Source organism: Sylvia atricapilla, chromosome 22, assembly GCF_009819655.1.
Source record: "Sylvia atricapilla isolate bSylAtr1 chromosome 22, bSylAtr1.pri, whole genome shotgun sequence".
Taxonomy (NCBI): Eukaryota; Metazoa; Chordata; class Aves; order Passeriformes; family Sylviidae; genus Sylvia; species Sylvia atricapilla.
Window position 1 is genome coordinate 3,535,221 of NC_089161.1, and position 21,596 is coordinate 3,556,816.

Genomic DNA, 21,596 nt, shown 5'->3' on the forward strand with positions numbered 1-21,596 from the left:
AATGGTGCACTGTCAACTGAACTGGCTCTTTTTCACAGAGGTTCAACACTAATCAATGTGACTGACTCTTGTTCTGTCCCCTTTTCGGATTTATCCCAGTGGATGGTGTCCAGCACGTTACAATATCAGCAGAGAGAAATAAAAAAGTAACATCTCCATTCTTTTAGTTCATCACTTTCAGCCATGTATAGTTTAATTCAGAACTTTATTTTTTCATTAAAACTTTTAATGAATCATGTTTTTTTTCTTAAATGTGAGACAAATGAACAATGAGTTTGTTATATTCCAAACTCAGGAGTCTGCTGTTATGATTTATTGGTTGTGAGCTGCTGTGCCAGGCAGCAGGAAGACTTGACACTTGAAGTGCTCTTCCTGAAACAATAATACACTCAGGTGGGGATAGGAAGAGCTGGCAGGTATCCCCACCTTTCTGTGGAGCAGCTGCTCCTTGCTAGCCTCTGCTTAGTGTGGGACATGGTGACAGAGCTCTGTGGCTGGGCAGGGTGGAGGGTTGGGAGGCAGGCACTGCCTGGAGTGGCTGAAGACAGCAAGGACACTGCTGGGCTTGTGCCAGGGGCCTGCTGAAGGGTGCAATGACTGAGCTGGAGGACAGGGCTCAGGCCAGGATGCCGATGGTGTCGGAGTGCACAGTCCTGGCACCGGGTCCCTGCAGCCTCAGAAACAGCCCTGGGGTGGTATTGCACCCCCTTGCAAGGACTGAAGGCTTGGGCAGACCCAAACCAAGCCCCTCTACACCCTCTCAGAGCCGTGTTGAGAGAGAGCTCCCTCCCTTCCCACCACTGAGCAGCCCCGAGGACTCCAAACCACCCAAAAGCTGCTGGAGCCTATGTGCCACAACCCCATAGGCACTGCTGCTCAGCCAGCTGCTATCAAAGCAGCAGCCTGAGCACCTTGGCAAACTGAAAAGGTGGCTCAACCTTTTGGAAATGACACTAAGTCGCACTGGAAGCTAGGCTGGAAGCTCAGCTTTGCTTGCTTAGAGCTTCTATCTTAATTCTGTTGGTAATTTTGAATTACAGAGTCATAAAAAGAAGTCCCAGAGGAGTTGTGGCTATAAAATGGGAGCTGCTCACAAGAAGAATATGGTGGTGAAGGCTGTGGTTCTGCAGTGGGGCTGTTCCTACAGTCTTAGCAAAACTTGGCACTGACAGAAAACAAAGAAGAAAGGAGGAGGGGACTGGGGAGGCTGACTGAGTGTCTGGCTCCAAGGGATACTTCTGTGCCCTGTCCTGGTCTCTGCAGGCTGGCTCCTCACTTCTACACCTCACACAGTGACATCAAAAAGGAACAGGAGGAGATTTAGATTTCTGCCCAGTCCCACCCAGCAGAGGTCAATAAGCTGGATGGGCTGGAGAGTGCTGTTACATTTACGAAACCTGCAACCCTTGTTTTCCAGGGGTTTCATCTCAGGAACTTCCTAGATGTGCAAAGGGAATGGGAGCTGCTTTTCAGCTGAATATAATTTATTGCACATTTTACATTTAATTGCAGATTGACAGAACGCTGGCCATAAGTGAAATAGAGCCCTGCATCAGGAACTGGTCACAGCTGCGTTGTTTTGGTTTTAATAAAAAAATGAACACCCCTTCAAAATATCAACTTTTTTTACAGGGGAAAGCATTTATTTTGGAAATCTCATTCTCCTGGTGCAGTGACATGAGCACAGAGACCCACAGCTGCCCAGAACAGGGGCCAGGTCCATGTCAGGAAAGGAATTACAGCAGGAGTTGTCAAAAGCAACTCCGCACTGCCAAGACATTGGTGTTTTCCCCTCTGCTCTCACCCATGAGCAATGAAGGCTGCTCTGGACTTAGCCAGAGCAAAACTATGACCAGTGAACAGCCACCATGATTCCTTGTCTCTGCAAAAGCCTCAGATGTGCTGATGTACCCAGTGTGTAACAGATTGTACAAGGTGCTGTTTCCAGCTGCTGTCGGAGCCCAGGACTGCCCTTCTGCTGGAAATCCCTGGCAGGGCTTCTAGGCAAGATAAAGCCAATGGATCTGTGCTGTAACTGCTGCTTTTCAGAAAGGGCAGATGAGTGTTACATTTTCAGCTCTTTATCCATTTGGCCTCTCTCCTCACTTTGGTATGGTTTACTTTATGAACTGCATTTATTTTTTCTAGAAATAAATTAGATATGAAGAGATAGTTGCAGCATCAGAATCAAATGAAATTAATTGCTGTCCTTCTCCCTCACTCACTTTCCTCTTTTCTGGAAATCCTTGACAATACATGGTTGTGGGTGGCAGAAGAATTAATAAAACTATGATATACCATGCCCTTGTCTGGAACAACAGTGTTGGAAATGAGCAGCTGGACAGATTGGTGCTGAAGTCCACGTTACTTTAAAAGGCAAATTCATTAATATTTAAGCACATACTTCTCTTAACAAGTGCATTTCAAACACAGATTTGAGATTGAAACAATCACTGACCTCTCTCCAAAAGTATTTGCACAGGGGACTTCGAGGAGGTGGCCAGAGAACTGAAATTCCCCTCAGGAGAAGGAGGAAGTGTGTTACCTACCCCAGGAAGTACGTGGAGAAGTGAGAACAGGTCTTCATCCCTGCTGGGTGCCAGGAGAGAGGTGTGAGTGCACGAGCTGGGAGCAGGAGTCTGCTCAGCCCCTGGGCAGAAAGCACTGTGCACTCAGAGTCACGCTGCTTTATTGGGTGCCAAGCCACAACTCAGATATTGCCTGGGAGCCACCTGGAGCAGCAGGGTCTGTCCTTTTGTCCCTAACAGAACTGGCAGGACACTGCCTGCTATACAGACAGTAAAAATAAAAGTGTCTCTGTTCAAACTCGCAGCATCCGGGGGAGGTTTCTGCCGTTTCAGCTGACCCAGGAGAGATGAGATGCGCGTTCCCCGGATTAGCCGTCGGCATCGATCCTGTGAGCTGTCGGGGAGAAGAACAAGGGGTGGACACATGCTGGAGCCCACCACTGTACCAAGGACAGGCAGGAACATTTCTGGACACTAATTAGGCACAACTCAAATTGCCTCCAATGCACTTCTGGAAGCTCTGTCAGGTGGATGTGCTGCTCGCACTGGGCAGGGAGCTGGTCTAGGACAAACAAAGGTCTGTGCCCTTGAGCCAACCCACCACACCCACAGGGGTGCCAGGAAAAATTGTCACAGGCAGATACTAGTTTCACAGAGCTGTTCCAGCAGGGAAAATATTTTGGCAGGTAAGATAAGTGGAGACAAAAGGACACTGGCACAGAAGGGCACTGGCACCTGTGGGAGGCCTCTGCTTCCAGCCCTGGTTAGAGATGCAGACTAGCTGGTACAAACAGCTGCAGAGCTGCTGCTGAGTTCTTTTAGGCCTTACTCCAGAGGCAAGTCATGGTCAGTCCATTCCAGTAACCCCAGTTCTGTGCACTTCACCACAGAGCTGAAGTGGTCCATTACTGATTCTCCAAGGAAGATGCTGGGCAGTCTGTGCTACTTACATTGCTTTGGTATCCTAAGGGCCTCATTGTCAGCTGACATCACTTGGTGCAGAACTCCTCGGAACTGATAAAGCACTTTCAAACTCTTCTCCTCACCCACGCAGGGGTCGTAGAAGCCTGGCAGCCCAGCCTTGAACCAGAGAAGGACAGACTGAGCATCAGGGAATGGACTTTCACAGCTCTCCCAACTGGCCAAAAACATTTATTAGTGCCAGGAGAAGATATCACAAAAAAAAAAAAACAACCCAGGAATTTTGCTGCCAGCAAGGTGAGACACTGGGGAATCACCTCCATAATTTTTTGGTGCATAAAAGTAAACCAGGGGGTTGGGAAGTTTCTGATGTACAGCCCCAAGGTCTGGAACACTCACTGTCCCAAAGTGCAGACAATTGGCAGTGGAAAAGCCCTGAGAAACAGAAATTCCTGGAAGTTTGTAGTACTTGGTATGTAAATGGCATCTCTGAATTGATCCAGAACCACTGGAGAGATCCCCTGGCAGGACACCACATGGTTCAAACGAAATTCTGGGCCACACATTTGAGTCCCTGAATCTGGGCTTTGACAGAACAGCTACGTACCTTGGAGGCCTCTGTGAGGATGAGTTTAGAATCCTTCACCAAGCACTGCAGAGGCACAGTCACATCTATAACCTTCACCTTCTCGTTCTTCCTGCTGTTGTCGTTAACAAACTTCCCATACCAGGCATTCACTACAATCAGACCTGCATTTGCCAGGAAATCACAACTGTGAAGGAAGGCTTCCACTGACAAAATGACATCTCAGCATTTTCTCTTGCTTTCAGTGAGATTTAATTCTCCTGGCCTGGACCCATGCTTCCCAACAAAGAACAACACTTTTATTTGGTGTTTGTTAGCAACTTTCAGCCCTAGAATGGAGTGAAAGGACCTCAGTGCCACACTGATGTGACATCCAAGTGGATTTCAGTTCACTTTGGAACATTCTGTGAAAAATTGCTAGTAACTATCAGAGATCAGATTCCCACTATGATCCAGGAGCAAACCACATAAGTGAGAAATCAGTGAAAACTCAACTTCAGACTACAACTTTTGCACCTATTTATACACACACCTCTCTGGGGAGAGGTGAATCCAGACTGCTGTTTTCAGTCTGTTGATCCACTTCACACCATGTCCCAAGATAATGTTCTGTGATCCCTCCTAAGCTCAGACACCTGGAGCTGAGTCATAATGGGGCTCCCCCACTACATGTGCAGCAGCAGCAGCTGTGCTGCACCTCATCAGGAGTGGGAATGAAGAAATAACACCTTTGCATTGTTCCTTCTTCTCTCCAAATTTATAGAACAAGCAAATGATATCACAATCTTTACCCATTCTGGCTTCCTCTGCTTCAATTATCCTCCGGACTGACTCCTGCATTAACCGGACCTGTCACAACACAAGTGGCAGAGCAGAAATCACACAGGGTCAGACACTGTGGCCAAAGGTGAACGGTCCAGAGTGAAAAGAGCTTCCTTTCACCAAGGGGACCAAGTTACAAGAAAGACTCACTGCAGCTTCAGCCTCCTGCTTCTTCTGTAGGATGTCGCTGGCTGTGCTCTCCCGCTGCTTCTCCAGCTCTCTGGCAGAAGGGAGGCAACATTTCATCAGGAATACATGGGATTCAAATACAGGGTCTGCTTACCCACCCCAATTGCAGCTGACCCACAGTCTCACACAAACAAGCCCTTCCTCAGGAATGTGCAAGCTCACCTCTCCTTCTGTGCCCTGAGGTAGGGTTTGATGACCAGCCTGTGCATGGCGAAGTAGATAACGAGAGGTCCCACAGTGGCATAGAACACGGCGCTGGGAAGCAGCTGATCTGTTAGATGGACAGGGAAGAAGTAGGTCTGGCTGGCCCTATTCAGCCTGCAAACAAAGAAGAGCAGAGGGACGGTAAAAGGAAAAACAGAGCTGGATGTGCTTGATCCTTAGCAGCACTTAGCAGCAGTGTGTGCTGATGAACCGAGGGGAGATGAATGAAGAGCTCAAAAAGGTGAAAGCCTGATAAACTGAAAAAGCCAACGGCAGGAAAGGCAGCTGACACCAGCCAGAGCCACACTTTGAAGCAGCAGCTCGTGATAGTACCTGACCATTCTAAAGTTCTTTTTTTAATCTTAGGACAATTTGCTCGGTCATTAATTTCAACAGAAAAAGGGACAAATGTCCTTATGAAAGAAGAGAAAATGCTTCTAGAGGTGGCCTGTGTTCATAATATTGGCATGGGCCTTCAGAGCAGGTGTACATTATTGTTACAGATGTCAGCAAAATATTATTTATTTTAGAAAACATGAGTTTCCTTGGGCCTGAATTCTTCAGGCCCTTCAGCAGTTTCACATCCCACCTGTAGCTGGCCTTAATTCAAGTGCACCACAAGACAGAACACTTAATGGGCTCTGTCCCTCTGTGAACTGCACCTTGTTAATGGTACAATCACCTGCATTAGATAATGCCAATTCCCTAATTCAAGCATCCACTTGTATACAGCATAATACACATGGAATCCATCTCTACTAATATTTTCAGAAATCTTCCATTCACTGAAATCTCACTCTAAGCTTATTTCAGAATATTCTGATGCACACACAGAGACAGGTGGCTTAGGCTGTGAGTCACACTAGTGGAAGGCACCCACTGCTTACAACAGGCTTACAGCTTGCATTAGAGATGAGGGCAGTTGCACCTTCTCCCAGTGATGTATCAATACACCTGTATTGACCTGGGACTGGGACCTTCCCACCTGAATACTGGAAATAGAATCACGGAGGTTATGGTCAGCCTCTGCAATAAAGAGTTGAGATCTTGAACTGACTTGATTTTCAAGGACACTCCTTGAGGAACACCAACGCTGACGGTGGCTCCTAAAACACTGTGTCTGGAAATCTTCCTCTCTGCTCCGTACTCTACTATGGTCCCAAAGAAACCAACCCTAGAATGACAGAACCAAGAACTGTTAAGACAGAGAAGACACTTGAATTTCTCTTTACTGAATCCTGTAATTCCCAAACAAGTAAAGCATGGAAATGCATCTGTTTGCAGCAGATGTTGGCCTCTGGAAGATTCACGGTGTATCTCCAAGGTGAGATTAGACCTTCCAGCTTGCCAAGTAGTAAACAAGAACTTCTGGCTTTCTTGTTGGGGATGATATAGAGATCATACACAAGTATTATAAGTTCCACTTAACTGCAGAGGCACACAGGGCCAAGCCTCCAAGACACTCATTTCAGTCTTTACCAGATTTAAAGAGTGAAAAGCAGGCTCCCAAAGGCCACAGAAGCATTTGGTTTGTGTGGAACCTGGAGGCCTACAACAGCAGGAGAGGACAGAGCCCTCAGGTATGAACAGTGTGAATTCCTTCTTAAGCACTTACTTGAGAGAACCTTTCACTCGTGTTTGATCCTCATCCTGGAACTTATGCTGATAACTAACCATCATAAAAGAATGGGGGATTCCCAGCTGAAACACAAGAGGCACAAATGTATCAAAACATGCCTTTGGCCACTGCTGCCCCCCGATTTCCTTTCTCAACCTTGAAGCACAGAACACAAAGCAGTGCTTGCCACTTACAACCTCTGCTGTCTGTGTTGTCCTGACCCTACTCTAAGCTGACCCACATCACCTATGACAACGCCAAGAGCTGTGCTCTGCCAAAAACCAGGTTACCTATATCAAGTCTAACATGAGATATACCAACTGCTTCCTTAACCTCTAAACCCAAGGCAAAATACTGCTGGGACAGGAAGGTGAGGCTGCTCTCCCCCATGGGACAGGACCACTGTCCTGCCTGTGGCTCTCACCTGCATTGCCACAGTGAAGTGGCTGGTTTTGGTGTCCCGGACAATGCTGGTGTTCATGGCTGACTGGATGCCCCAGCGCCACTGCAGGTAGCCCATGGTGTTCTTGTCCAGGTTGCGGGCCAGGACCGTGGTGAGGCCGGGCCGGACCCCACGGGAGGAGAACTGCAGGGCACAGTTTGTGGTGATGAAACTGGAGAAAGGAGGAAAAACTCGTCAGTGGAAAAAAACCCACAGGCTTCCAGCTGGCCTCGGAGTCCTTGCCCAGCTTTACTGAGTGGCCGGAGACCATCCTGCAAAAAGCATGATGCTCGAGGCTTTCAGGGAAAAGTAACAACTACTCAGACTGCCCTGAGCACAGCAGTGCCCAGGAGAGCAGGCTGTGCCCTGGTTTATTGTCTGTGCATGAGCTGCCCAGGCAGCCAGCCTTCCCCTTCCTGCCCTGGTCTCTGCAGAACAGCCCAGGGCACAGAGCAGCCCTGCTATTTAATAATCCTTGAGCATCAGCTCTAAACGCCAGCGCTAAAGCACTCTCTGGGGAACATGCATCCTGTACAAGTTCTGAGGAATGACAGATTCATAAATGTGAAAATGTAAACAGAGGGAACCTACAAGAGGTCCTATTATGCTCTGACATCTGACATATGGCTCCAATCACAGGCCTTACCTTGTAGTCTCCTTTGCAACCTGAGACCTCTGTTCATTTGTGAACAGACATGATGCTAGTGGCAAATTTGGCATTATTTCTCCAAAATATGACACATCATCTTCTGGTTTTCTGTCAGAAACTCCCTCTCACACATGGAAGCCTCAGAAGAGCTCCCCATTTTTTGTTCTGTTCCCAGAGCAAACTTCTGTTGCTCTGATTGGAGATCCTGTCTCAAGTATGATGAATCATTACAAAATCGAGTACAAATCTAAGGTTGTGGAACAGAGACCTCGTTTAAACTGGAAATATGAAAAGGGAGGGCATCAACACCCAGAAAAAATGCAGGCTTTTTGACAATACAAGTACGACCTTAAGTCTAAAGAGAAAATACCTTAATTTGTAGGACAGAAAACTAATCCAAAATTTATGTGAAAGAGACTTCAAGTAATTTAGTTCCTTATTGTGGAATATTAGCCACTAGGCCATTTTTCTAATATTTACCATCTTGGTGTAAGATTACGAAATATCTTCAGCCCAAAGAGAGGTCCGTGAAGGTCTCCAGCTCCAAACTCCAGCTGTTGAAATGAACAGTGCCAGAGTGTTACAAGAAAACATCCTTTAAAACAGTGACAAAGTATGTCACAAGCATCATTTTCATCACAGCTGTTTTACACTTCTGAGTAACATTTACCACCTCTTTCAGCACCCTCCCTTTTCTGCAGCTTTGCATTCAGAGGAGCTCATAAAACAAAGCCAGTTTTGGTAAAACAAAGCCAGTTTTGTAAAGCTACAGGTGACTGCTATTGGCTCCTGCTTTGGTTGCTTCAGGGAATATGGAGAAAACTCTGCCCTAAAAGGCCTGCTCACAGCACTGTGCCTTCAGACAGAGCAATCAGAAAGACTAGAGACGTCAGGTAACAATTCTGTCTGCACAAGGGAAGTCCAAGTTGCCTGGCCAATGGAGAGGGGAGAAAAATAAGAAAAAACAAGGTTTCGTCTTTTCTTTGTCTCAAATTCCTTTTTCTACATTTTACAGAGCATAGAAAATGAGAGATGAACCACAGCTAAAGTTCCCCCTCAAAAAATAGAACAGCAGGTAACAGATTGCATATAAAACTGCATAACAGGTGTAGTCTTACCTCTCCCCATCCCTTGGCAGATGTCACTCGTCTCAGTGCAAGATTAATTGATCCCCCTCCATTCCCATTCTGGGTGGAAAGGTTACCAGACAGTATTGCTGTATCTGTGGAAGTCAGTGGTGCCTGAAAAAGAAATATATTGTTTCCAGAAACACTGATCCCCGTTCACACATTTAGTGCATGTTCTGCAAGGACATAATCACCACTGCAGACTGTAAATGGTTTTGTAGTCAAACATCAAGCATGGCAAAAAGTCAGATAACTCTTACAGTACCAGACACTTTTGACACCTGTAATGTACCTGACCTTGAGCTGTAAACCATTCTCATCTCTCTAGCAGACTAAATTTCTACAACTCTCTGAAAGAGGAAATGCCTCCCACCCTTTTCCTTATGCACACCCTCAGGACTGGGTGCCATTTGCTTTCATCCACTGAACACAGCCCGCTCAGTGAGAACTGGGCACTGAGCGTCTCCACTGGCAGGAGGGCAGGACCCCTGCAGCCCACAGACCACTTGCCCAAAGGCTACAGAGCCAACCCACCATTCTGCTGGCCCCAAGCTGCCTCTTCCCTCACCGTGTGCCCCCCAAACCCTGTTAAGAGCCCCTGAGCAGCGTGTTCTGAGGTGCTTCATTCACTCGCGCCCTGCTTCCACGGCAGCATTCACCCTCCTCACCTCGATGGACTGGGATATGTGCATTTTGTTTATCTCAATCTGGGGAAAGCTGCTCCCAGGCACATCTTCATATTCCTCGTCATAGCGATCAAACAGGTCAGTGGCATCTATTCCCACACTAATTGTTCCCTGAGGGATGACAAGTGAAACAGGCAATCAGTATTAGCAAACATCCGGCGTACACAGTGGCTGAACCATCCCTGTGTATGATTACATCTTTCTGCAGTTTTCCGTTGTTCTGCAATTACTTTTACCACTCTAAAATGCATTTCCTAATGCCCAAGACAAAAGTGAATGATTGCAATATTTCAAAACAATAATATAAATCATCAAACAGACTGGAGAAAAGGCAGGTTTTCAGCACAAACTCAACTTGCAATCCCGGGAGGTCATTTTTCTATTGTGACACATTACAGAAGCAGGTAGAACACCTTTACACAGCAGGTTTCTTCTTTCCCCACAACTGACTGTGCTCTGTCAGTATTTAAAAGTTGAAATAATATATTCTAGAAATTGATTTTCTTCAATGGAACTTGATCAGAAAACCTCTACAGGCTTCTTCTTATGAGTTACCCAAACCAACTTAGTACTGAACTGTATCAACCACTTGCAACTGACCTTGTTAGTAAAATATTTTGATTTCTTTTTCTAGTTTATATTTTGTGATCAGAAGGAAGGCTTGACAAAGTCATATTTTTAGCAAGTGGTAAATATTTCCTTCCTCAGACCATAGAAGAACTTATTCCTACAAAAAATTAGGCCAGAGCACAATAGCCTGGCTACCTGCTGCTGTGCTCCCTCAGACTAACTGCAGGAGTGTGGTTTTTTGAAAAGAGCACAATTAGGTATTTGTCTGGGTCATATAACTTCAAGAGGCTTTGGAAACCTTCCCTATGGACTCATCTGACAGCATCTCAGCTCTTATAAATGTACGGATTGCAATAAAACCTCCCCTCTGTGCACAAGCACAGGCTGAACTCTGAGCAGTTTGGATATGGAAACTCAATAGCTAGGTAGCTACAAACCCCTCCCACAGTGAGGCCAAGCATGGCTGGAATAAATCCTTATTTCAGTCTGAGGGAATATTTTTCCTTGATTGCTCCACTCTAATCAAATGCTAGGCCATAAAAAATGGAAGAACTGCAGAGTCTGACAGGACTTGAACCTTTTCTCTGCCTGTGTTCCCAGGCTATCTATTTGCTGTGGAGATTCCCAATCTCTTCTTGATGCTTATTTTCTGATTACTTATGAAGCAAAAATTGGACAAATATTTTAAAACTGAAAGGTGTGTTTTTTTCCAGTAGAACCCTGGAACAGCTTTTTACTAACCACCCTTGGCAGCTGGTGAATTCCAATATTATGAGCAATTATACTCATTGTTCTGCGTGGTGGTGGCACCAACAACCAGCTCCTGCCCTTTCTGCACTTTCAGGAACCAACTGCAAAGTCACCTTCAACAGACTCCAGACCCTAGAGCTTCTCCAGTTTCAGCCCTCTCCTATGCCATGCTGTTCCTTGAAACAAGGCCAAAAGAAGAGGGAAGCAATGGAAAACCTCTAACCACCCTTGAAGGGCGCAGTCCTGCGTTAGCAAACACCCATTTGGAGACCATCTCACTGTACTTGACTTACTGGTGCCACAATGCTGCACCTTTTGGAAAGATGCATCAAGATCCAAACACATTCCTGAAATTCATTGCACTTCCTTTCTCTAAAACACACTCAAAATGTTAGGATTTCCTTTTTCACACATCAGAATTGTACAGCAATTATCCCTCCAAAGTGAAAAAGGAAAACGCCTGAACCTCTCCATGAAGATCCGTTCAGAGAAAAGGAGCGTCTCCCTGTTCCCTCCCCGCTCCCCAGCAGAGCTCCTACTCCTCTCTGCCTTTTCCTGAGGTGAGAGGTGGACCCTAGGCAGACCCTCCACCTCCTGCCAACCAGGTGAAGTCACCCTCAGAGGTCTGTGGATCCTGGCAAGGAAACTGATTCAGGCGCAAGTACAGGAAAAGCAGCAGATGGTAAAGTTAAAAATATTCCCAGAGAACGAGAGCACCCCTATGCTGCCGGATAATGGAGGGGACTGCTGCTGCTCCCAGCTCCCATCAGCCACCTGCTCCAACCTGGGAAATGAGGAGCCCTCCCCAAAGGAAGAGCAGCAGGAGAGAGCTGTGATGCCTGCTCAGAAGTCAGTGGTGCACAGAGCAGCAGCTCGGCAGGGCAGGAAGCAGGAGTGGCACCACAGAACCATCAGAGCTGGGATCAGCTTTTAAAATCACCTATTTTTGCCAGCCTGTGAATAGGAAACAGACTTCACTGATGGAATCTGTAGATGTGCCAGAAGAAAATAGATTTCCTCCTTACTTTGCTCTTAGGGATTTACCTTCAGGAAGGTGATACCTGGAAGTTGTGCCAGGCTTTGACTTGAGGGTTCTGCATTCCTTACATATAGACCTTTCACAGCAGGAAAATAACTGGATTTAATTTCTCCTAACAGGAAGTGGTTCTTCTTAAACCTAGTAATGAACTTTTCAACCCTTCTGCACATCTCTGAAGGCAAAAACAAAGCTCTAAAAGCAAATAGGAGACTCAATTTCAACCCTCCAAATTGCCTACATCTGGTTATTGCTCAACATTTCTGGTTAAAATGCTTTATTTTTTTGCGGAACTGTTTTACAGAACCGACAAAATGTTGGAAATTTTAAAATAACTTGCGCTCGTGTATGAAACGATCCCAGCTGCGCTCCCCAATTCCACGGGAACACTGCCTGGAGAGGCATTTCCATCGGCTGCCAGCCGGCAATTGCTGTAAACACCCAGATGGCTAATTTTATCCCAGGACACAGGCTGAGGCTCACAGTGCAGCTCGCAGCCACGGCGAGGCGCCCAGGGAAAATGTCACATTCCTGAGGCAGGGAGCAGCAGGGTGGGAGATCACCGTGCCCCTCTCTGGGAACAGCTCTCTGACCCCACTCACCTGCACCTCCAGCAGGGAGGGACAGTTTGCCCTGCCTGGCTTGTGGCACCCAGAAATCCCTTCCTGCCTGGAATAAAGCTGTCAACAGATACTCACACAAGACTTTATGCTTATTTACCCTTCCAGTACAAACCAGTTCTTAGTGTCTATGCACAACCCACAGACTCGGGATCTGTACAGTCCAATTGCTTTGCTAAGAGCAGATCCAAAGGTGGTGCCAAGATGAATAGCCCAAAATATCTCTCTAAGCAGAGCTTAGATGTATGTTTTCCTTAGGATCCAGTCCTAAGCACCACTGCAATCCCACATCTGTCCACTCAGAAGATATTGTGACTTTATACTAACATATGAATTCGCTTAGTTGATACTAGATGCAGCTCTTGCATAATGTTAGTCACTACATAAGAACCAAGATTTTTGTGATTCAACAAGCTTTGAAACTTCAGTCAAGGACCATCCTGACAAACCCTGTGTTTGCCTCACACACTCATCAAGCCAAGAGCCAGCAAAGACACCCTGAATCTGAGCTATGGATTCTCTGGCCAATCGCCATGTCCATCTCTCCCTGCCATCCCAATGGTATTCCTGAGCACCTCTGACCAGCCAAGGTTAGCTGTGAGGTGAGTTTGGGGTCAGAGTCTGCTGCTCAAACAGACCAAGATGGGAACAACATCTGGGATGATTCAAATCCTGAGGGCACAATCACATTTTCCAAAAAGAGGCACTAACTGCGACACTGGCAGACCCCCAGCCCTGTTCAGGTTGACTTTGCCCAGCTGGCTTAAGGCTGCCTCAGATTTGTTGCTGGTTTCAAGCTGCATTTGAATAGCTCCCTGCATTGTTGTGACACTGCAGCAGTGCCAAAGGGAAAACCTGTCCGATAAATGCAGTGAGATACATTTTATTTAGAAAACTTGGAAAGAAATCATAAATATTTCAGTGTTAGGTCTAGTTTCTGAAAATTGCTGAAAAAGGTATTTTGTCTCAACATGTTTCTCTAACAAAAGAACAACATTCAGAGGGGGATTGTTCAAAGAATGAGCTGTTTGCCCTATATTATGCAGAGAAACTGCATATGCAAAAGACATAAAGTCATGCAGCAAGTGTAGACACCTGAGGGACTCTTTCCTACAGGCCCTCACCTAGGCTCAGAACACCCTGCACAGTGGTGATCATTACAGACACACTCTTGAGACCAGGATTAAGTCTTTGCTTACCTTTGGATTAGTTCGCTGCTGCAGTCTCCTCTCTTCCCTCTCTCTCTGCAAACGCTCGAATTCTTCCCTGATTTCAGCTGCAGTTCTCTTTCGTTCCACAACCTGCTCAAAAAGAAATGAAAAACACCAAACAATTACCAGACAGAGCGGCTCAGGGCATTGCAGGGCTGGGGAGTTAGAGGCCCTTGGATGCAGGATGCACTAACATGCTGTCCTGCTGAAAGCCACCAATCTCAACAGGCAGAGTTTGGATCAAAGTACCCGGGCCAGATCAAAGGGCAGGCATGAGAGAAAACCCCATGCCTTGAGAGAAGGGAAAATGGTTTTGTTATTTCCATTCCCTTGACAAAACCAGGGCAAAGAGCTTTCCAACCACAACCACATGACACTGCAGTGCAGCTGTTACTGTCAGCGATCCATTAACTGCTCTACCAGGTGTGAACACAAAAATGGAAATAACTCAAAGTCTGGACTGAGGTAAATTGATTCTGCGAGAGTTGTGTGATTTTAGGCTATGCTGGTTCACAGCTGCTTACCTGACATGGCTCAGGGAATGAGGGGTTTACACAGGCCTAGTTTTGGAATGGACAAAAAGACTATTGGATTTGGCTTTTCACAGTAAGATCAAGACAGCCAAGAGCAGTTCAAAAACATCTGTTACACGCTGGATCTGCTCCACATTTCTAGCAACTGACTCCAAGTTTGACCTTGGTGCTGACCTGACCCAATACCATAGGATTCTGCTTCAAGCAGCATAGTGCAATCAACTAAGGCTGGCAGAGGCCGGCAAGGGACTCAAGAGCTGGACAGACATGAATGGACAAATTCTGTTTCAAAGCCCTCCAAACCAAACCAAAACTAAACCAAACCAAAACCACAAAACCCCTCACCCCAACCTACCCCAAAAATCCCAGGAAGAAAAAGTCATTTCAAACTCAGAAGCTAGTTGAGGCTGAAAAAAAACTCCAAGTTTTGGATGAAAAAGATGGGACTAGATGGACAATAATGACACATTTGTCTCAGATAAAGATGTTGCCTGTCATGGTAATATCCTTCCAGGGAACTCTGAATGTCAGGTTTATTGTTCTCTTGTCAAGTGCAAAACCAAAGGGTTCTTTGAAAATCCATCATGATGTTCCAGCAGGGACAGAGAGAGACAGCAATAACTAACCAAGGATGCCTTCAAACCAACAAGCATTTTTTACCAGCCAGGTGTCAGTGCAGCTGATAGAACAATGGCAAATAAAGGTGGGCTTAGTCAAGGCCACTGGCCATAACGTGCTCAAATTCTCTCACCTCCCAGCCTTCCATCTCCAGTCCTCTCCTCCCATATATGTCATAGATGGCTCTGGTCTGTGGATCACTAAGCACTGTAAATTGAAACCAAAAGAGAGGAGAAAACTCAGTTTTTGGTCTTCTCCTCAGATTTCAGATCGAAACACTCACAGTATCTGGAATCCAAGCACAGATCCCGGAAACAGCTTGTTCTACAGTTGCACATTAACCCCTTTGATGCTTCCACGTGCTTTATTGAGAAGACATACTGACTTTTCCCCCCAACAAATCCAAATTTTTCTTCTCCTTTTTCTAAAACAGAAAAGTGGCAAGAACACAAGAGACATCCAGCCTAAGTGAATGTGCAGGGGGTGTTTCTAACACTGCTTTCTTTGAAGGTGACACAAGCTCCTAACAAACACAGAGATTATGAACAATTTGGCCAGAGCAGTCCCTGGGCTCTTCCTGGGATTGCTACCCAGCTCTGTCTGGCTTTCAGAGCTCTGTGGTGCTTCCTTTGATCTTCCTCACTATCCATGTCCACTGATCCTTTCCACCTAGTCCCCAAACATGGTACATGCCGAGCACCAACAAAGCAATTTCCACGAGGCAGTTCACACCTTGCCAAACATCAATAAGGGGAAATTGCAAAGGTGTGTGTAGAATCCTAACCTCCCGAAATGTCACCCAACACAACAGGACACTGCAGAACAGTTAGTTTAGAAAAAGACTGGCCACAGAATTAGGAAAGGGTCTCTAAAGGGTAAGGTGTATTTAAATGCATAAGCTCCTATAACACAACTTTCTGTAAGAAAAAAAAAATCAAAAAATCATCACTATTTCCTCCTCCAGGGTTCCAAGACTGGCTTTATCATTCTCATGTATTCCTGAGGCTGTGAGAAAACTGATGTGTCCCCAGGGAGCTGGGGGAGTATAGTAAGGCAAAAAGGGAATTATACTGATAATTGAGTTTTGGTCTGAGCTAGTGGAATATTATTGGACTTGCTAAATGTCACAGGCAGACATTGCTTTTTATGAATTCTGATAAAATGAATCTTTTGTTGTGTGAGACTAAAGAGATGGAAGAGGAAAAAGAGAAAATAGACAGGAGGTGGAGTGGCTCATTTCCAAGATGGCAAAATTTTTGCTTGTAACATACTACGCTCACATTTGGTACTAAATGAGCATCAATTTCCATGTTCATTGCAAGGCAGAGCCAGGAGCAGCCAGAAAATTCAAAGGGAAGCTGCTGTCTCTAATGGAAGGCCACTCACCACACTAAAATGAAATTACTGAAGCATTACAAGTTTTTGTTCCGTATGTCATCAAGGTAAGACTTTCCCTGCTCTCCCAGCAAAAGCTTCCACATGTCCTAATACCTAACCTAGGGAAAACAGGAAAGACTCCACACATGCTCAAGACCAACTGGAAGGAACAAAGGCTTATCAGTCAAAACCAGGGCTGTAAAAAATATTCACTCATATTTGAGGTTGAATGGGGGAATATTTATTCAGCATTTTGATTTAGTTTCTCTTTAGGCTCCAGGACTGAGTTTTAGGCACCAGGTTTGTAACATGGATGATTCCTACCAGCTTCTAATCCACCTGCACTCCAAGTGCAACTTGCACACCAGGGTTTAAGTAAATTTCAGTTTAATTCAAAGTATTTGAAAAGGGCTTTGGCACGAGAATAAACTCGAACTGCTATCAATCAGTTGTCCTCCTCTCAGCCTGAGCTTATAGAAAAACTTGCTGGAAATGGAGACCACAGCCAGGTGGCAGGGAACAGAACTCGGGGATGCAGCAGTTTATCAATACAATATGAAATTGTCTCTCTGAAGCTTTTCAGTCTATATTCTCCCATGGAAGAGCTCTTCAGAAGTAAGGGAAGTGATGAGAAGATCATTTACAACATGCAGGAGGCAAGACACACACTCCACATCTCCTTCCCTGCAGCATTTACATGGCATTTCTCCTCCGACTTACGGTACAGAAGCAGGGAGCATTGGTAAGCATCAGCAAATCCCATTATCACTTTGTAATAATAACAAATAGCTTCAAAAAGCATGAAGGCACGGCTCTCCCAAGAACTCCCAAGGTCCCCCTGACCTTCATACGCTTGGTGGACGAGGTTGAAGAGCCGCTCAGCCTGGGTTTTGAGCTCAGGGTCACGGTGCTTGTCGGGGTGGTACAGCATGCACAGCCGGCGGTACGCGGCCTTCAGCTCCTCCTGGGAGGCCTGTGGAAACCACCAAAAACGAACTCAAGGACAGCCAACGCCACTTCCAAAAGGCCACTCTCAAGATCAGCCCTGAAAGGGAAGTCCGTCAGCTGTTACGTTGTGCTACTTTGGCCCAAAATCAAGAATGGATTATTGCTTCGTTACAGAAGTTAATAAAATATTCAATTATCACACCAGGATTGTTGACATTATCCGTAATGAAACAAGGGACCTCACCAGCTTATCAGTGTATACCCAGGTATAAAAGTTATGTAAAAACCCCACCACCCAAGCAATCTGTGTTCAGACTTTAGTTGTATTAGGCAACTACTATCCCCTCCAAATCAGAAAAGCAAGAAAAAGCAAAGTGGCCTCAGATAAAAATACGTAAATCCAGAGATGTGCAACAAATTCTACTCATATTTCAATCTTAACCCTCAAGGGGACACTGTAACTATATAAAAGCACTGACTTTCCACAGCTGTAAACGTAAGAAATGTAAACCCACGGTTCTACACTCATCCCAGCACCAGCCTCGTGCTCCCCAGTACCCCATTCTGCTCCCCAGCAGGGTCTGTGCTGTGCTGCAAAGGAGGAAGGTGCATCACCTGCCCACAAAGCCACAGAGTGATATCCATGAGAACAGTGTGCCGCCAAATGCATCGAGAAGGAACCTGCCTCGTCCTTTACTGCAGCCACTGGGATCTCAGATGGCACCTGGCCTCATTCCAAGGAATAGGATGGCTCTTTCAGAATCAATAGAGAAAAACCCCTGCTCCTCCCATTTATCATCTCCCAGCAACGCTATTTTTGGACTCTAGAGAGTCCTGGTAATCTCCCCCCTCTCACCTCAGCCTGCTACATCCCTTGCATTGCAGTTCCTGCCTATTCCTTGGAGATTGCTTAACACCTACTTTTTAGAAGTGCAGTTGCTAAAATCAACCAGAACTTCCCCCAGGCAGAGCTTGAAAGAGCCCAACCATCCAGTTCCCAAACTGTCCGGGCAAGAACCAGTTCCTGGGCACAGGAAGCCATTCCTGGAGGAACACTCAGAGTAAAATAACCAAAACCTGATGGACCAGGGTGTCCCCAGGGACTGCCACAGCCAGGACCCAGTGCAGTCAGTGAGGGGGGCACTCAGGAGTGGATTTACAGACACAAATGCCATTTACTGTTAACACCCTTCAAGAAGCAAAGCTGTCACAGGTTCCCAGCTTTCACTGGGGAAATAAAGCTCCTAAAAGGTAATTTCTTAAATTACCTTTTATATTACCTAAATATATTTCTTAAAGTAACATCTTTTCTACTGCTTGTGGCAAGGAGAGTTTCCATCACAGAAACTCAGTTGGGTCACAATGCTAGGAATCCATTTAGATTTGAGGACAGCTCAGAATCTTTTTTCTGCACGTTTGTGTTGTTGCCTGATGATGTTTTGAAATGATACAGCAAAAGGGGAGCTGCTAAATTTGCTGGTAAGGACAGCTACAATTACCTTTTTTTCTTTTTACTGCCTTGTGCTTTCTCAGATATCAAATTTAAACTCGACTGGGAAGGCAGGGGAACATATAAGCCCAAAATGGCATTTTTAAATCAAATTAATGATAAATGGTTTAATGTGCTATTGATTATATAATAGAAACGAGCAGGTTCATTTTTCATAAATGCCATGTTCACTAAAATGTTTGATTGGGCATTTCATCATTACTGAGTAGTTTGGGTCACTGGTTTAATATTCCACGAGCAACAGCATCTTCAAAACCACTACAGAAACCCTGACAGCATTTTTGGACTGCCAGGAAATGCTGTCACAAATATTTGTATGTAAGCTACATTTCTATTATCAAAACTCCGATCAACATTAAAAGGCCTTATTTAAGGTCTCAAACAGCACCACGCTTTTAGCAGACTAACAAGTCTAAAAGATGAACCATTCACATAGACACAGAGCAATTCCTGTCTCCCGGGATCCTGCCTCCATGGGGTCACTGCAGCTCCAAGCTCAGCACCCAGACACGCTGTTCACCACATCCACTACAGCACAGCAGTGCTGAAGATAATTAGCAAGGGGCAATTAACAAAGCACCCACTCCTCTCTGTTGAAATTACCCCCTTGCAGAACGCTTTAATTCAGTTTCCAGCTCGCCGCTGTACAAAACCTGAATGTCCTGCTCCGGAAGCCTGGCTGAGTTAACCATTAAACTACCCCCAGCAGTCACAACCCTTGCGCAGTTCCCACCTCTCTGATTTAACCTCTGCACGCTGCTGCTGACGTTTTGGAGGGGAATTACGAAAGCTCCCCAGGAATGTACAAGCATGGCCCTGCCGGCTGCGAACCAGACTGAGGGCTCGAAATTCCTTTAAAACGAGCTCAGCATCAGGGAGTTCTGCAAACAGCATGACCATCACATGCTGTTCCTTCAGGGGCGCAGCAGATTCCCACACATGAGGCACAGGAGACTGTCTCCGTAGCTCAGGGAGTGACAGGAGTCCCCAAGGGAATTTTTCCAAGCTATCACACTGAATCGCTTCCAAGTCTGGATCTCCAGTTGCACGCAGTAGTGGCGATTCTGCAGGAGCCTTGTCCAACTACAATGGCCACACCTAGGGCTGATCGACTTGATGGGCTGTTTATACATATTTATACACACACAAATACATGTAACAGAACTATACTGCAGTAGCACTTTCTGAAATAAGCTACAGCGCAGTTCCTACATCCAGCTCTTTGGAGATCTGCCTAATTATTACTATAAAAAGCTCAGTTGCCTCCCATTAAATTCCAAACTGTTTCGGTGCAACAAACCTATATAAATTAATACCCATCTATTCTTGAAAGAGAAATTAATAACTCTCGAGCCTCCTTTTTTTTTTTTTTTTTTTTGGCGAGAAAACTGTTTTGCAAAAAAACCCCTGGCTGTTTCCAAACTGGAAACGCCCGGGAAGGCTCCACAGCCGTGCCCGAGCCCGCGACCGAGGGGACGCGGTGTGCCCCGTGTGCGCGGAGTTGCATCAGGACGGCCCGGGAGCGCCCAAACCTCCGCAATTCGGAGCAGACCACGGCCGTTTCTCGGCCTCAATCGGCGACCACCCGCCGCAGCCAGCCGGGAGCCCCGCGGCCCGACCCGAGCCCTCCCGCCCCGCGCCGGCAGCAGCGGCGGCAGCCTGGCCCGGCCCGGGCGGAGGACACGCTGCAGGGGCGCCGCTCCCACACGGCGCCCACGAGGGTCTCGCCCCGCCCCGCCGCGCCCCGCCCGCCCCCGCCTCGCCCCGCGCGGCCCCGCGGCCGCACCTCGCGGCGCACGTTCAGCAGCCCGTAGTAGTCCTCGTTGTCCGGCGCCTCCTCGCCCAAGGCCGCCGCCATCGTCCCGACCTCTCACCCCGCGCCGCGCGCTGCGGCGCCCCCTGCCGGCCCGGCGGTCTGACCGCCCGCGCACGCGCGTGAGCGTCGCTCCCCCCTCCCGAGCCCTCCCCGCGGTCGCGCGGCCCGGGCGCGTGCGCGTTCGAGTGCGCGGCGCGCGAGGCGGGAGGCGGCGGCGGCGGCGGTGAGGGGTGAGTGAGGGAGGGACTGAGGGAGCGAGCGGGGGAGCGCGGGCCGGCACCGAGCGGCACCGAGCGGCGCCGACCTTCTCTGCCGAGCTCCGCTCCGCTCCGGCCACGCTCCCTTCGTTCTTAGCCCCGGCGCTCTGACGCGTCCTTGCCGGTACGGTCGCTCCGTGCCCCAGCGGCGGCTGTGGCGGTGCCGTGGGTGCTCAGGGCCTCCGTACGCCCCGCTCCCGGGGGACAGCGGGAGGGAGGGCGACCGCGGCCGCCCGTGCCCGTCCCCGGTTCCTCTCCTGCTTCACGTCCCGGTGCTGCAGGGCTCCCCTCGGTACCTGCCTAAAGAGCTCTCTCCGGTCACTGACGGGACCTGTAGGTGCAGACGGTGCCACGAGGCCTCTGTCCCCCGTAACGAGAGGGCGATTTCCAAACCGTGCTGTCACTATCGAGAGCGAGTGCCGGCTCCGGCGGAGGACAGCGGGAAGCCCGGCAGCCCGGTGCGGCGGAGGGTCCCGGGGCAGACCCGCCTGCACGGCGCCCGAAGGCGAGCCCGGCTGAGCTCCGCGATGTCAGAGCCGCGGGCACAGCGCGGCTGCCAGGGGCGCACCGTGGGCAGA

The 21,596-nt window shown here is 47.5% G+C and overlaps 2 protein-coding genes across 10 annotated transcripts in view; one reads left to right on the plus strand and one right to left on the minus strand.

Moving 5' to 3' along the window:
• Positions 1–188: 188 nt before the first annotated feature.
• Positions 189–20,849, minus strand: DNAJC11 (DnaJ heat shock protein family (Hsp40) member C11). 3 transcript variants are annotated; one of them, XM_066334279.1, is made up of 16 exons: positions 20,732–20,849; positions 17,331–17,460; positions 15,244–15,317; positions 13,948–14,049; positions 9,755–9,883; positions 9,078–9,200; positions 8,440–8,513; positions 7,293–7,482; positions 6,866–6,951; positions 6,308–6,424; positions 5,209–5,364; positions 5,008–5,077; positions 4,827–4,884; positions 4,057–4,199; positions 3,479–3,608; positions 189–2,922 (listed from the first exon to the last, which is right to left on the minus strand). In XM_066334279.1, exons 1-16 carry the CDS (start codon positions 20,801–20,803, stop codon positions 2,897–2,899), a joined length of 1,680 nt encoding a protein of 559 aa, XP_066190376.1. In that variant the 5' UTR covers positions 20,804–20,849; the 3' UTR covers positions 189–2,896. The 3 variants fall into 3 exon arrangements, with proteins under 3 accessions (XP_066190376.1, XP_066190377.1, XP_066190378.1); XM_066334280.1 differs by having other exon boundaries at positions 17,331–17,532; positions 20,732–20,835; XM_066334281.1 differs by lacking the exon at positions 15,244–15,317 and having other exon boundaries at positions 17,331–17,532; positions 20,732–20,835.
• A 114-nt stretch (positions 20,850–20,963) lies between these two features.
• CAMTA1 (calmodulin binding transcription activator 1) overlaps positions 20,964–21,596 on the plus strand; it is a 235,428-nt gene continuing 234,795 nt past the window's right edge. For all 7 annotated transcript variants that reach the window (XM_066334262.1, XM_066334263.1, XM_066334269.1 and 4 more), the window contains exon 1: positions 20,964–20,991. The gene's annotated coding sequence lies outside the window, so the exon portion shown is untranslated. The remainder of the gene's footprint in view (positions 20,992–21,596) is intronic.